Source organism: Coenobita brevimanus, chromosome 56 (genome assembly GCF_032717465.1).
Source record: "Coenobita brevimanus isolate Jiangsu-jjx chromosome 56, ASM3271746v2, whole genome shotgun sequence".
Lineage (NCBI taxonomy): Eukaryota > Metazoa > Arthropoda > Malacostraca > Decapoda > Coenobitidae > Coenobita > Coenobita brevimanus.
Genome location: NC_137009.1, coordinates 40,348,359 through 40,363,152, shown reverse-complemented (window position 1 = coordinate 40,363,152; position 14,794 = coordinate 40,348,359). Strand labels below are relative to the sequence as shown.

The following is a 14,794-nucleotide window of genomic DNA, read 5'->3' as shown; positions in this document are numbered from 1 at the left end:
AACCCAGCCACACCTACACATCTATTTTATCTATCCACCCCTATGTCGATCTATCTATCTATCCATCCACCCATTCTGTCAACCTATCTATCTATCCATCCATTCATATATCTATCTACCAATCCATCTGTCCTTCCATCCATCCACTCACTTTATTAATCAATCAGTCACTTCATATCACTTCTATCTATCTATCTATTTATCTATTAGTGTCCTCACTTTCATTAGCTGTTTTATCTATCTACTGATCTTTTTTATCTACTTATCTACCATCAATTTCTACAATAATAATAATAATAATAATAACAGTAATAATAATAATAATAATAATAATAATATATTCTCACCACACTCCATCCCTTCATCTATTCAACCATCCATCCAACCTTCCATCCATCCATCCAACCTTCCATCCATCCATCCATCCACCTTTCCATCCATCCAACCTTCCATCCATCCAACCTTCCATCCATCCACCCATCCAACCTTCCATCCATCCATCCATCCAACCTTCCATCCATCCACCCAACCATCCATCCATCCATCCATCCATCCACCCAACCTTCCATCCATCCACCTTTCCATCCATCCATCCACCCTTCCATCCATCCATCCATCCACCCAACCTTCCATCCATCCACCCTTCCATCCATCCACCTTTCCATCCATCCAACCATCCATCCATCCACCCACTCCTCTTCCAAAGCCATATCCATCCATCCATCCACCCAACCGTCCACCCATCCAATGCCAATCACGTGTAGGTGTTGTCACGTGCGACGAGGCAGGTGTGTGTGTGTGTGTGTGTGTGTGTGTGTGTGTGTGTGTAAGGCAGGGTCACAGGTGTTTGAGGTAACCTTGGGGTGAGGCAAGGGGTAGGAAGGGGGAGGCAGGGCAGAGGCAGAGGAAGGGAGGAAGAAGAGGAGGGGAGGGGTAGAGAGAGAAGGTGGAGGGAAAATATGGAGGGAGAGAGGGAGGGAGGAAGAGAAGTGGAGGAACAGAGGAAGGGAGGAAGAGAAGTGGAGGGAGAGGGAGAGAAGGAGGACGAAGATGAGGAGGGGAGGAGTAGACACAATGGGCAAGGTGAATAGACAGGTAGGTAGGTAGGCAGAGGAGGTAGGCGGCAGGTAGGCAGGTTAGGCAGGGAGCGAGAGGAGCTAAGCTTGTAGGTAGGTAGGTAGGTAGGCAGGCAAGCTGAGAGGGAGAAAGGCAGGGAGGTATGGGGTAGGTATGGAAGGAGGTAGGTATGTAAGTAGGTAGGTGGGTAGGTAGGTAGGTAGCCAGTTAACTAGGAGAGGACGTATTTAAGCCAGAAGGGTGGTGTGTGTGTGTGTGTGTGTGTGTGTGTGTGTGTGTGTGTTTAGCATGTGGTTAGAGGGGTAGGTAGAACAAGGCGTAAGTAGGTAAGTAAACAGGTAGGTATGCTGGTGTGGCGGTAGGTATGTAAGAGTGCAAGGTAGGTAGGTAGGTAGGTATGGCGGTAAGTATGTAGGTAGGGGTGCAAGGTAGGTAGGTAGGTATGGGGGTCAGTATGTAAGTAGGAGTGAAAGGTAGGTATGTTGGTATGGAAGTATGTAAGTAGGCAGGTAGGTAGGTAGGTAGGTAGGTATGTTAGTAGGTAGGCAGACAGGAACATAAAACCTGTTACTACTGATAAGGTATTTATTGCGTAATGTATGTTCAGATAACAAAGATTACCGCTACACCCACCTACACCCATCCACACTCTCCTACACCCGCCTACACCCACCCACATTCACCTCCACTTACAACAACCGACCACATCCTTCTACACCCAGTCACACCCGCCTACACCCATCCACAGCCGCCTACACTCACTCACACCCACCTACACCCATCCACAGCCATGTACAATCACTCACACCCACCTACACCAACCCACCACATCCTTCTACACCCACCCACAGCGACAAACACCCTTCTACACCCACCTACACCCATCCACAGCCACGTACACTCACTCACACCCACCTACACCCTTTCCCACTGACCTACACCCATCCACAGCCACCTACACTCACTCACACCCACCTACACCCATCCACAGCCACGTACACTCACTCACACCCACCTACACCCACCCACAGCCACCTACACTCACTCCCACCCACCTACACCCACCCACAGCCACCTACACTCACTCACGCCCACCTACACCCATCCACAGCTACGTACACTGACACAAGTAGGCAGAGGAGTGTGTGGGTATGAAGGACTGTGGTGAGATTAAAGTTATCACAGTCACTCACTCACCTCTCTTCCATACCCCCCCTCCCCTCTCTCTCATGAGGGGGGAGGGGGGCAGTTTAAGTGCTTGTGTCCGGTATCGAAGCACTCCTCTCTCTCTCTCTCTCTCTCTCTCTCTCTCTCTCTCTTTTTCTCTCCAGTGTTGCCACATTCTCGTCTCGACATAACACAGTGTGCCACGTCTGACTACCACACGACGAGAATGGCAAACATATTATTATTATTATTATTGAGGAGGAGGAGGAGGAAGAGGAGGAAGAGGAGGAGGAGGAGGAGGAGGAGGAGGAGGAGGAGGAGGACTGCATGAATACGAGGAAAAAAGCAGGAAAAGGTTGGAATAAGAAGAGGAAAGGAAGATCTAAGAATGACGCAGCGAAGAAGAGTGGAGAAAAGGGAAGACGAGAAGGGAAGGCAGATGCGAAGGAGAAAGTAATGAAGGAAATGAAAACGGAGGTAATATGAGGAGTGGAAGCAGGAAGAGAGGATACGAGGAAGAGGAAGAGGAGGAGGAAGAGGAGAAGGAGGAAGAGGAAGAGGAGATGTGGAAGATGGGAAGGAGAACGTGGTAAAGAAACTGAAAAAGATGTGAGGAAGTGGAAGCAGGAAGAGAGGATACGAAGAGGAGGAGGAGGAGGAGGAAGAAGAGGAAGAGGAGGAGGAGGAGGAAGAAGAAGAGGAAGAGGAGGATGGAGAAGGAAGATGCAACAACTACGGAGCAAGATGACCTTAGGCGTCCTTCAGGGAGGAGGAGGAGGAGGAGGAGGAGGAAAGGAAGACGAGAAAGAATGGAGGATGGAAGGAAGGCAAGGAGAAGCAGAAGAAAGTTATGGAGGGGAAGAAGGAAGGAAAGAAGGAGAGAGAGTAGGGAGGGAAGGAATGGAGGGAAGAAAGGAGAGAGAGGGAAGGAGAGAGAAGGAATGAAGGAAAACAAGGAAGCAACGAGGAAAAGAGAGAAGGAAGGATAGAAGAAGGATGGAATGAAGGAAGGAAAAGGAGAGAAGGAAGGAAGGAAGGAGAGAAGGAAGAGGGAAAACAGAAGGAATAAATGACTGAGAGAAAGAGAGAGAGAGAGAGAGAGAGAGAGAGAGAGAGAGAGTCAGTAACTGGTCCAGGCATCAGCAACACAAAAACCCAGTCAGTCAGCCTAGTTAGAAAGCTCTCTCTCTCCCTCTCTCTCTCTCTCTCTCATTTTCTCTACCTTCCTTCTCGCCATATAATCTCAGTAATCCTTCTCTCCGAGCCACCTAAACCACTCTCTCTCGTATTGTCTCTCTCTCTCTCAAACCAAATTAGAGAAAGTAAGAAAGTGAGGAAGTCAAACGAGGCCTCAAGAACCAATCCATAAGACGAACCTACGACGGAGAGAGAGAGAGAGAGAGAGAGAGAGAGGGTGAAAGTGATGGCTGGGTCGTAGAGATAGAGATGCTGGAAGGATATTAAAGATAGCTCTATTCCTGTATTTCCTCTCTCTCTCTCTCTCTTTCAACACTTCCTCTTCCCGTTGATACTCAAACTTTCTCTCTTACACACACGCACACACACACACACAAATACACACACTCCTTTACACATACGCTCTATACATACACAGCCTCATACATACATACACAAACGTACACATCCATAAATACGTACGTAAGTCATCAGTGTATGTACGTTAGGCGTCACAGAAGCATGAGTGTTAAAACGCACACATACATACATACATATACTATACTTACACTCCCATAGACCTACATATTAAAACGTATCGGTACACACACACACACACTTAATGCCCTCACACGCATACATGATTCCGTACACACGCAAGGACACACACACACGCACATGAACAAGGATGCACACACACGCAGAATGTCACTCTATCACCTCTCTCTCTCTCTCTCTCTCTCTCTCTCTCTCTCTCTCTCTCTCTCTCTCTCTTTCTCAGTGTTAATTTCACTATAAATTGTAGTAATAGTAGTAGTAGTAGTAGTAGCAGCAGTAGTAGTAGTAATAATAGTAATAAATAATAATAATAATAATAATAATAATAATAATAATACCCAGGCTAACCCAGATTACGACACAATGATAATATAATTGGGATAAAAGATATTGATGGCGAAGCAAGAGAGATAAGTGCTATATGACTCACTGCCTCTCTCTCTCTCTCTCTCACACACACACACACACACACACACACACACACACACACACACACACACACACCGTAATCTATGGTCACACATACAAGCGCTAAAACACACATGTATGGTAAAAATCTGTTTGTCATGCGAGTGTGCTTACCGTCATGCGCGCAAACACACACACACACACACACACACAGTCACTATACACCTGCACACACTCACTATACGATCACAACACACCTACACAATCATCATACACACACACACACACAACGCACACACAGGTTACAGAATACACTCAAGCATATACAAAACAAACACATCCTCTCCCAGTCAGTCTCTCCCTCTCCATACACACACACACGGTTACAGACTACAGGAGCTTATAGATAACAAACATCCTCTCCCAGTCAGTCTCTCACTCACTCCAGCTGACGAAACAGCAGTAGACAAGGTTAAAGTACCGTCAAACTACCGCTACAAGAAATTCTCAGTAGTTTGGCCTAAAAAATGAATTACTTTGTCCAGTCCTTTGGTTGGCTTGTGTATCGGTACCTAGATTGGGGAAGCCTGCGTGTGGTGGTGCGGATGCGTGTGGGTGGGTGTAGGTGGGTGTGGGTGGTTGTGGATGGGTGTAGGTGGGGCGTGGGTGGCTGTGGATGAGTTGTAGGTGGGGTGTGGGCGAGTATGAGGGAGCGTACGTGGCTGTGGATGGGTTTAAGTGGGTGTGGGTGGGTGTAGATGGGTGTGGAGGGGTATGAGTGGGTGTGGGTGAGTGTAAGTGGGTGTGGGTGAGTGTAGGTAGGGTGTGGGTGAGTATGAGGGAACGTGAGAGACTATGGATGGGTATGAGTGGGTGTGGGTGAGTGTACGTGGCTGTGGATGGGTGTAGGTGGGTGTAGAAGGGTGTAGGTCGCTGTGGATGGGTGTAGGTGGGTGTAGAAGGGTGTAGGTGGGTGTAGAAGGGTGTAGGTCGCTGTGGATGGGTGTAGGTGGGTGTAGAAAGGTTGCACACACACACACACACACACACACACACACACACACACACACACACACACACACACACACACTACCGCTTCAAACTCTTGGCGGTATTCTATAAGGACGCTTCCTAACACCTTTTCCTTACCGATTTATCTTTGATTTTGCTCCGATAGTATATGCTTCGTGTTATTCATGTAATCTATGTTGATATGAAGAGGCAAAAAGCAAAAAGAAGACATTAATAGGAAATAAGAATAAATCGCTAAGGAAGAGGTGTTAGGGAGCATCATACCCAAAAAATAAACTGCTAAGGAAGAGGTGTTGGGGAGCATCAGCCATACCCCAAGAATAAATCGCTAAGGAAGAGGTGTTAGGGAGCCTCTACGAGAATATAACTACAGCTTCAGCTGAATAAAATCGTCTGTAGCCTATGAGAGAGAGAGAGAGAGAGAGAGAGAGAGAGAGAGAGAGAGAGAGAGAGAGAGAGAGCGAGCTTGCAGAGGCCGGTAAAACTAGGAAATAAGAGAATAGACTTGGGTTGCGTAATTGTGTGTGTGTGTGTGTGTGTGTGTGTGTGTGTGTGTGTGTGTGTGTGTGTGTGTGTGTGTGTTTTGAGATGGGGGACGAGGCACATAATGTCATAAGTGAGGGAGAAGGAAGTCGAGTATGGGAGAGGGAGGATAGGAAGGGGAGGGGGCAGTAGGGGGGGAGGGGGAATGAGAGGGGGCAGTAGGGTAAAGGCGGAAGAGGAAGATATTTGAGGTGGAGGCAGGGAAGGATAACTGAATACTGTTATGCCTATTATTATTATTATTATTATCATCATTATTATTATTATTATTATTATTTCTGGATCAATTTGACAAACGTGAATGAGATGCCTTTGTTCCTACTATTACTACTACTACTACTACTACTACTACCGGGTACTATAAAAAAAAATACTATAATATTGCTAGTAGTAGTAGTAGTAGTACGGTATCTATAGTAGTAGTAGTTGTTGTAATAGTAATAATAATCATAATCATCATCATCACCACCACCACCACCATCATCATCACCATCACAACCACCACCATCATCACCATCATCATTACCATCACCACCACCACCACCATCATCATCATTACCATCACCACCACCACCACCATCATCATCATCACCATCACAACCACCACCATCATCATCATCATCATTACCATCACCACCACCACCACCATCATCATCATTACCATCACCACCACCACCACCATCATCATCATTACCATCACCACCACCACCACCATCATCATCATCACCATCACAACCACCACCATCATCATCATCATCATTACCATCACCACCACCACCACCATCATCATCATTACCATCACAACCACCCTCACCATCATCATCATCATTACCATCACCACCACCACCATCATCATCATCATCATCATCACCACCACCATCACCATCATCATCATCATCATTCCACAACACGAAACCAGGAAGCGGAAAGAAGTACAATAACATCATGAACTAAAAAAGAAAAATGAATAAGAAATAAACGCAAAATAATAATAATAATAATAATAATAATAATTAAAGGCTTCTGGCAACAGCGGCAAGGTTGGAGAAGTTGCCAGTCACCTCAATATAACATAATTTTAACCCAATTTTAACCAGTCAAATCCATATATATTTTGGATTTTGAGAAGGTAGGGTTTATATTAACAAAATGGGGGGGAGTTTTAACATTAATCTATCCTCATGTTAATTTTTGTAAAGTGGTTGGAAATAGAGTGGTGATTTACTGTGGTTGGAAATAGAGTGGTGAGTTACTGTGGTTGGAAATAGTGGTGAGTTACTGTGGTTGGAAATAGAGTGGTGAGTTACTGTGGTTGGAATTAGAGTGGTGAGTTACTGTGGTTGGAAATAGAGTGGTGAGTTACTGTGGTTGGAAATAGAGTGGTGAGTTACTGTGGTTGGAATTAGAGTGGTGAGTTACTGTGGTTGGAAATAGTTACTGTGGTTGGAAACAGAGATAGAGGAGTGAATTAGTGTGTGTGTGTGTGTGTGTGTGTGTGTGTGTGTGTGTGTGTGTGTCTCTCTCTCTCTCTCTCAAAATGCTTACTCTCACTCAACATCCCTTCCTCTTCCTCTCAGCCCAGTTTCTCTCTCTCTCTCTCTCTCTCTCTCTCCAGACATTTCTTCCTCTTCCTGTCAATCTAGTTCATTCTCTCTCTCTCTCTCTCTCTCTCTCTCTCTCTCTCTCTCGTCCACACTTCTCTCAGCCCTGTCTCTAAGTTGCACACATCCTCCTACACGTACACACAGATTAAAAGAACGTACATACACGCATACAACACCGTACACACACGCATACAAAAACGCACATAGGACTAGAACCTGCAAATATACACACACACACAAGCACACTCCAAACACCTACATAAAATAACCATATCAGGTGTGTACATGTAATTACGTACACGATGCAAAAAAACGTACATACTACATACACTGCTACAAGATGCTAAAAACGTACACGCGAAGGTACGGTACACATGATCCATATAACCCATGTACACACAATCCTAGACTTACATACAGTACACACACACCTACAATGACGTACACAAGAGCCTGAAATGAGAGAGAGAGAGAGAGAGAGAGAGAGAGAGAGAGAGAGAGAGAGAGAGAGAGAGAAACGAGGAAGTCACAGCGAAAACAAGGAAGTCAAGAGAATGAAATGGTTCACTACAGGAAATACGGAAGCTGAGAGAGAGAGAGAGAGAGAGAGAGAGAGAGAGAGAGAGAGAGAGAGAGAGGAGAGAAGCCTACCTGGAGCCGAGATGGGCGACCGAAGCGAAAGTGAAATTGAGAGAAAGTGGCTGGGAGGGAGGGAGGAGGAAGACAGGGAGGGAAGAGGGAGGGATATCATACAGAAGCCTGAGTAGACAGAAGCTTGAAATAGATATGGATAGATGCAAGAAGGGATAGATAGATAGGACCAACAGACTAAAGAGCCTGAATTAAGAATATATAACAGAAATAAGACTTGGAGGCGATTTGTTTGTGGCCACCCCAAACGGGATTGAGGCGTCTGGCAATAGATAGATAGATAGATAAAGATGATACACAGACAGACACAGAAGCGAGCAAGAGATAGACAGATAGATAGATTGTTAGATAGATAAATTTCGGTAGGGGGCAAACAGCAGTAAGATGTTAAAAAATGAACAGGGCAAATAATAAAAATAACTCACAGGTAGGTATATGAACAGGTGTGTGTGTGTGTGTGTGTGTGTGTGTGTGTGTGTGTGTGTGTGTGTGAGAGAGAGAACACTGTACACACATGACGAAATAAACACATAGAAGATAGATATATAGATGGATAGATATAAAGAAAGATATAGATGCAAAATATATACCCATACTATACATCAATCAGTAATGACGGATAGATAGACATAGATAGATAGACAGACGTGGAATTGATAGATATACAGACGGGTGGATAGATATAAAAATAGATGTAGAGAGAAGCCAGTTAACAATATTCAGAGGACGGAATAGGGAAGATACGGTATGGTAGGGGAAGGTAAACACACGCATGGAGTGTACCGCGGATGTTAAAGCAAATACCGCGGATGTTAAAGCAAATACATACACATAGGATACACAGCTGAAGATACAGAATATACAGAGGAGAGAGAGAGAGAGAGAGAGAAGGAAAGAATAGGGAAGATACGGTATGGTAGGGGAAGGTAAACAAACGCATGGAGAGTACCGCGGATGTTAAAGCAAATACATACACATAGGATACACAGCTAAGGATATAGAATACAAAGGAGGGAGAGAGAGAGAGAGAGAGAGAGAGAGAGAGAGAGAGAGAGAGAGAATGATAGCCTACATACACACAGACAGGGAGACATACAGCCATGATAGATATAAGGATAGATAAAGATATGTAAACTGCGACTGGCTTACACAGACATACACCAGATAGATATGTACAATAGTAGGTAGATAGATACAAAGATATAGATAGATAAACAAGGGGAGGTACAGAGGGAGGGAGGGAGAGAAGTGGAGGGACAGAGGGAGGGAGGGAGAGAAGTGGAGGGACAGAGGGAGGGAGGGAGAGAAGTGGAGGGACAGAGGGAGGGAGGGAGAGAAGTGGAGGGACAGAGGGAGGGAGGGAGAGAAGTGGAGGGACAGAGGGAGGGAGGGAGAGAAGTGGAGGGAGGCAAGGAAAGAAGTGGAAGGAGAGAGGGAGAAGTGGAGGGAGGGAGAGAAGTGGAGGGACAGAGGGAGGGAGGGAGAGAAGTGGAGGGAGGGAGGGAGAGAAGGAGGGACGACGAAGGGGATGTGATAGATACAAAGGTAGATAGATAATGATAAGAGGATGGGTTGAGTACAAAGGCGTTACAAAAATACAGAGTTGATTTCAGACGGTAGACAAGATGGATTAACAGACACAAAGATAAATAACAGCATACAGACACAGATACAGACATGACGGAAGACTATTAGCACACACACACACACACACACACACACACACACACACACACACAGATAAAAGCAGACAGATACAAACGCACACGAAGGCCTGACCACACCAAGAAGTAGGAAAAGGTTAGTTCAGTGTGTGTGTGTGTGTGTGTGTGTGTGTGTGTGTGTGTGTGTGTGTGTGTGTGTGTGAGAGAGAGAGAGAGAGAGAGAGAGAGAGAGAGAGAGAGAGAAACCTAACCAATCTAAGTAAATAAAATCGCTACATGAAATCGTGTGAGTGTGTGTGTGTGTGTATGTGTGTGTGAGAGAGAGAGAGAGAGAGAGAGAGAGAGAGAGAGAGAGAGAGAGACCTAACCTAACCAAATCGCTACATGAAATCGTTTTATCAACCCCTTCACTACGACTCTTTCCACAGCTAAGTCTAAAAATAAGGGCGAAATGCTGAAAAAGCCTGAAATGTCTGAATCTCTAAGTAAGTCTGAAGTCTGAAAGTCATCTGATGCCTTATTAACCCTTTTACGAGATCCTTCAGAGCTAAGTTAAAAAAGTCTTAAAATGTGTCTGGAAATACGTGAAAATATCTGAAATAAGTCTGAATGTCTAAGAATAAGCGTCTGAAGTCTGAAAATCAATATAAAAAGCCTAGTAATTCTCAGGTCTGAAATATAAGCCTATGGTACGCCTGAAGTCTGAAGTACAAGCCTATGGTACGCCTGAAGTCTGAAATATAAGCCTATGGTACGCCTGAAGTCTAAAGTATAAGCCTACGGTACGCCTGAAGTCTGAAGTACAAGCCTATGGTACGCCTGGTCTGAAATATAAGCCTATGGTACGTCTGAAGTCTGAAGTATAAGCCTATGGTACGCCTGAAGTCTGAAGTATAAGCCTATGGTACGCCTGAAGTCTGAAGTATAAGCCTATGGTACGCCTGAAGTCTGAAGTATGAGCCTATGGTACGCCTGAAGTCTGAAGTATAAGCCTATGGTACGCCTGAAGTCTGAAGTATGAGCCTATGGTACGCCTGAAGTCTGAAGTATAAGCCTATGGTACGCCTGAAGTCTGAAGTATAAGCCTATGGTACGCCTGAAGTCTGAAGTATAAGCCTATGGTACGCCTGAAGTCTGAAGTATAAGCCTATGGTACGCCTGAAGTCTGAAGTATAAGCCTATGGTACGCCTGAAGTCTGAAGTATAAGCCTATGGTACGCCTGAAGTCTGAAAACATGCATAAAAAAGCCTGAAATAACACTAAGAACCACAACAATAAGTCTGAAAGTTCTATACCGGCAGCAAGAAGTGCAAATGAGGAGGAAAAGTCTTCTAAATAAGTTACAAAAATATTACTGTAATTATTGGAGGGAATTTGAACTTAATTAGGTCAATAAATCAGTAACGACTTTGAAATATAATTAAATAAACACTAGATTAGCTTACGACATACTGGGAGCAGGAAGAGGAACTACGAAGGAGAGAGAGAGAGAGAGAGAGAGAGAGAGTCAAATTTCAGGCACAGGAAAAAGAGCAACTTATGAAAGGATATGAACTGGCCTAAATCAAAAGTGAACAGATGTTTGGGTATTGACACAGAGCAGGAAGACCTTAAATCACGCATTTCTCTCTCAGCCCCCCCCCCTTCTCTCTCTCTCTCTCACACACACACACACACACACACACACACACACACATACACACTATTTCATGAATATTTATTTCATTCTTCAGCAACCTTCATTTTTTCTTTCTTTTTTTCAGGAACCTTCATCCCCCCCCTCCTACACTTTTCAGCAACCTTCATTGTTTTTTTTATTCAATTTTCACCCCTCCACCACTTCAGATCACCCCTCCACTTCACATCACCCCTCCACTTTAAATCACCCCTCCACTTTAAATCACTCCTCCACTTCACATCACCCCTCCACTTCACATCACCCCTCCACTTCACATCACCCCTCCACTTCAAATCACCCCTCCACTTCACATCACCCCTCCACTTCAAATCACCCCTCCACTTCATATCACTCCTCCACTTCAAATCACCCCTCCACTTCACATCACCCCTCCACTTCAAATCACCCCTCCACTTTAAATCACCCCTACACTTCCAATCACCCCTCCACTTCAAATCACCCCTCCACAACCCCTCCACTTCGTCTCTTCCAAGCTGAAAATCTTCCTCTTTGGTAATAATAATAATAATAATAATAATAATGATAATGACAGTAGTAGTAGTAGTAGTAGTAGTAGTAGTAATAATAATAATAATAATAATAATAATGATAATGATGGTAGTAGTAGCAGTAGTAGTAGTAGTAATAATAATGATAATGATGGTAGTAGTAGCAGTAGTAGTAGTAGTAATAGTAATAATAATAATAGTAATATCCAAATGACTCGTTACGACAGGAAACCACCAATCAAGATAAAACTTCACTAAATTACTTAACACAGGATTAAGTTACGAGAAAGCACTTAAATAAACAGTAGATCGACTGAGGGACAAACTTGAGAAGAATCTATTGCCAGACGCCTTAACCCATTACGGGGTGGCCACAAACAAATCGCCCCCACGTTAACCCTGTCCCCTGCCATTTCCCTGCCCTGCTCTCAATTCACACACACCCTCTCTCATATACTTCACTCCAACCCTCCACCTCATCCTCGCGAAGAACTTGAGATAAAAAGGTGAACTTACTTAAACAATCAAATTAACCAGGACCTTAGGTAAGTAAGACACTCAAATCAACTTAAGTAAACAGTAAGATCAACCTGCAACTTAGAAATAACTCAAAAAAAGGAACTTAAACCCTAAACTTAACTAGCATCTTAGGGGTAACTTAAAGACACTATAAAATCAACTTAAGTAAGGTAAACAAGCAGGAAGAACTTAAGAAACTTAAGCAAATAATCAAATCAATCAACACCTTAGGAATAACTTAAAACCATAAATAATCAACTTACGTAAACAATCAAGAAGAACTTAATACAAGAATAGGAGCTTAAGCAAATAACCAAATCAATCAACACTTTAGGAATAACTTAAAACCATAAAAATCAACTTAAGTAAACAATCAAGAACTTGAGGCAATAAAAATCAACTTAATGACGCAAACAACTGGTCAATCTTAGGAATAACTCGAGTATAAAAAATCAACTTAAGTAAATAATCAGGAACTTCAATGCAAATCAACTTAAGGGAACAACCTGGCCAGCATCTTAGGCGTAACTTAATGAAAATGAACTTAGGGAAACCAATGCAATGAGGCTGCAACTTAAAAAGACTTAAAATCGATGGAACATAACACAGGTGAAGGATACAGGAAAGATCTTCAAACTCCATGACGAAAGAACTTAAGAAAAATCCAGAATACATATGATACACAGCAAGACCTTTACCCAAGAGAGAGAGAGAGAGAGAGAGAGAGAGAGAGAGAATACGGAAGGCAAAATCGGGAATACAGAGGCTACAGACTTGGGAAGAACTTAAGGCAATACTAAGATACGAGACTGGTTTACGGGAGAACTTAAAATGAAGGCTGCGTAAGACTGACTTAGGAAGAACTTAAATAGGGAAATTACGGTGTTATCCAAGTATTACCCCTTCAGTACGATAATAATAATCAGTAATAATAATAATAATAATAAAACAGTAGTAGTAGTAGTAGATCTTTTCATCTAACCAACATCCATAATTCCTTCCAGCTCAGACGATGGCCAGGTGTAGTCACTCTGGAGGGCTGAGTTGACTAGTAACCAAGGAGACTATCTACCCCATACTTAAGGCCCACGCATTTCACCCTATCCGACTTCTCCTTATCTTACCCTACCCTACATTGCCTTACCCTACCCTTTCGTCTTATACATGGAATAAGTAGCCTGTCGCCGGGCCCTACGCTCCTACCAGGTCAGGATTAAAGATATAAGGAGGGTTTGTTACTGTTACTTAAAGGAATAATAATCACGAAGCTTTGAAGGAATGTGTGGCTAGAATATAGGATGGAGTCAGGAAGTCAGTGTAGGCTGTCGATACAGGAAGGAGTCAATACAGGAAGACGTCCATGTACAGGATGTCAAGTTAGAAGTTAGCTTTGAAGGAATGTGTAAATAGAATATATAAATGCAGGTAGTCCAATTAGAAGTTATAGAAAGTCAAGAATTAACAGATTAGGAAGACATTAATAAAGAGGGAAAGAGGATTAACAGAGGTTTAGATTTAGTAGCAAACTAAACAGGAGTTAAAACACAGAGAAGACAATGTTCAAAGAGATGACTATTTATCAGGAAGACTGACAAATATATATACAAGGAAAACAAGCAAAGAATAATGAAATAAAGAATAATAACTGACGCTAAAGAACAGAAAGCAAGAATATAATAAAGACTCGGAAGAAAGCTAACAGTAATTTTGAAGATAAAGGAACGCACTAGGAGTGAAGGAATTAACGATGAAAACAGGGAAAGGAAGAGTATTTCAAAACGAGGACATACACAGAATGAGAATATACAGAGAAGGAAGACGATCAGGAAAACAGGATAAGGAAGAGTATTAGCAACGTCCTGAATAATTTTCGTTTTGCCCTTACGTCTGTGTGCAGGTCTAGGAGGCTTGTGTCTTGTGCAATTCCGGGAGACATCTTGGCTTTTGAGGGGTAGTGGTAGTAGTAGTAGAAGCAGTAGTCAAAACAATTAAAAACACACACACGTAGTAAAAATAACAGCACACTTCACTTGGCAGTAGTGGAATACATATAAGATCACATGCAGGGAGTGTTTGAATTTGCGCCAAAGGTTTTCCGTAAATCTGAATCGTTATTTTCCTCTCTCTCACAGACGTACCTTGTAAAACTCAGAATCTAACATTATCTCGCACTATAGGATTTATTTTCCGTCTGTCAGTGGAGATTT

The 14,794-nt window shown here is 43.4% G+C and overlaps 1 protein-coding gene across 1 annotated transcript in view; it reads right to left on the bottom strand.

Moving 5' to 3' along the window:
* Window positions 1–14,526, bottom strand: part of Tis11 (Tis11 zinc finger protein) — a 20,115-nt gene extending 5,589 nt beyond the window's left edge. Inside the window, exon 1 of the mRNA XM_080273975.1 lies at window positions 14,473–14,526. Within this exon, the coding sequence (XP_080130101.1) occupies window positions 14,473–14,523 (51 nt within the window). The 5' untranslated portion in view covers window positions 14,524–14,526. The remainder of the gene's footprint in view (window positions 1–14,472) is intronic.
* Window positions 14,527–14,794: the final 268 nt, after the last annotated feature.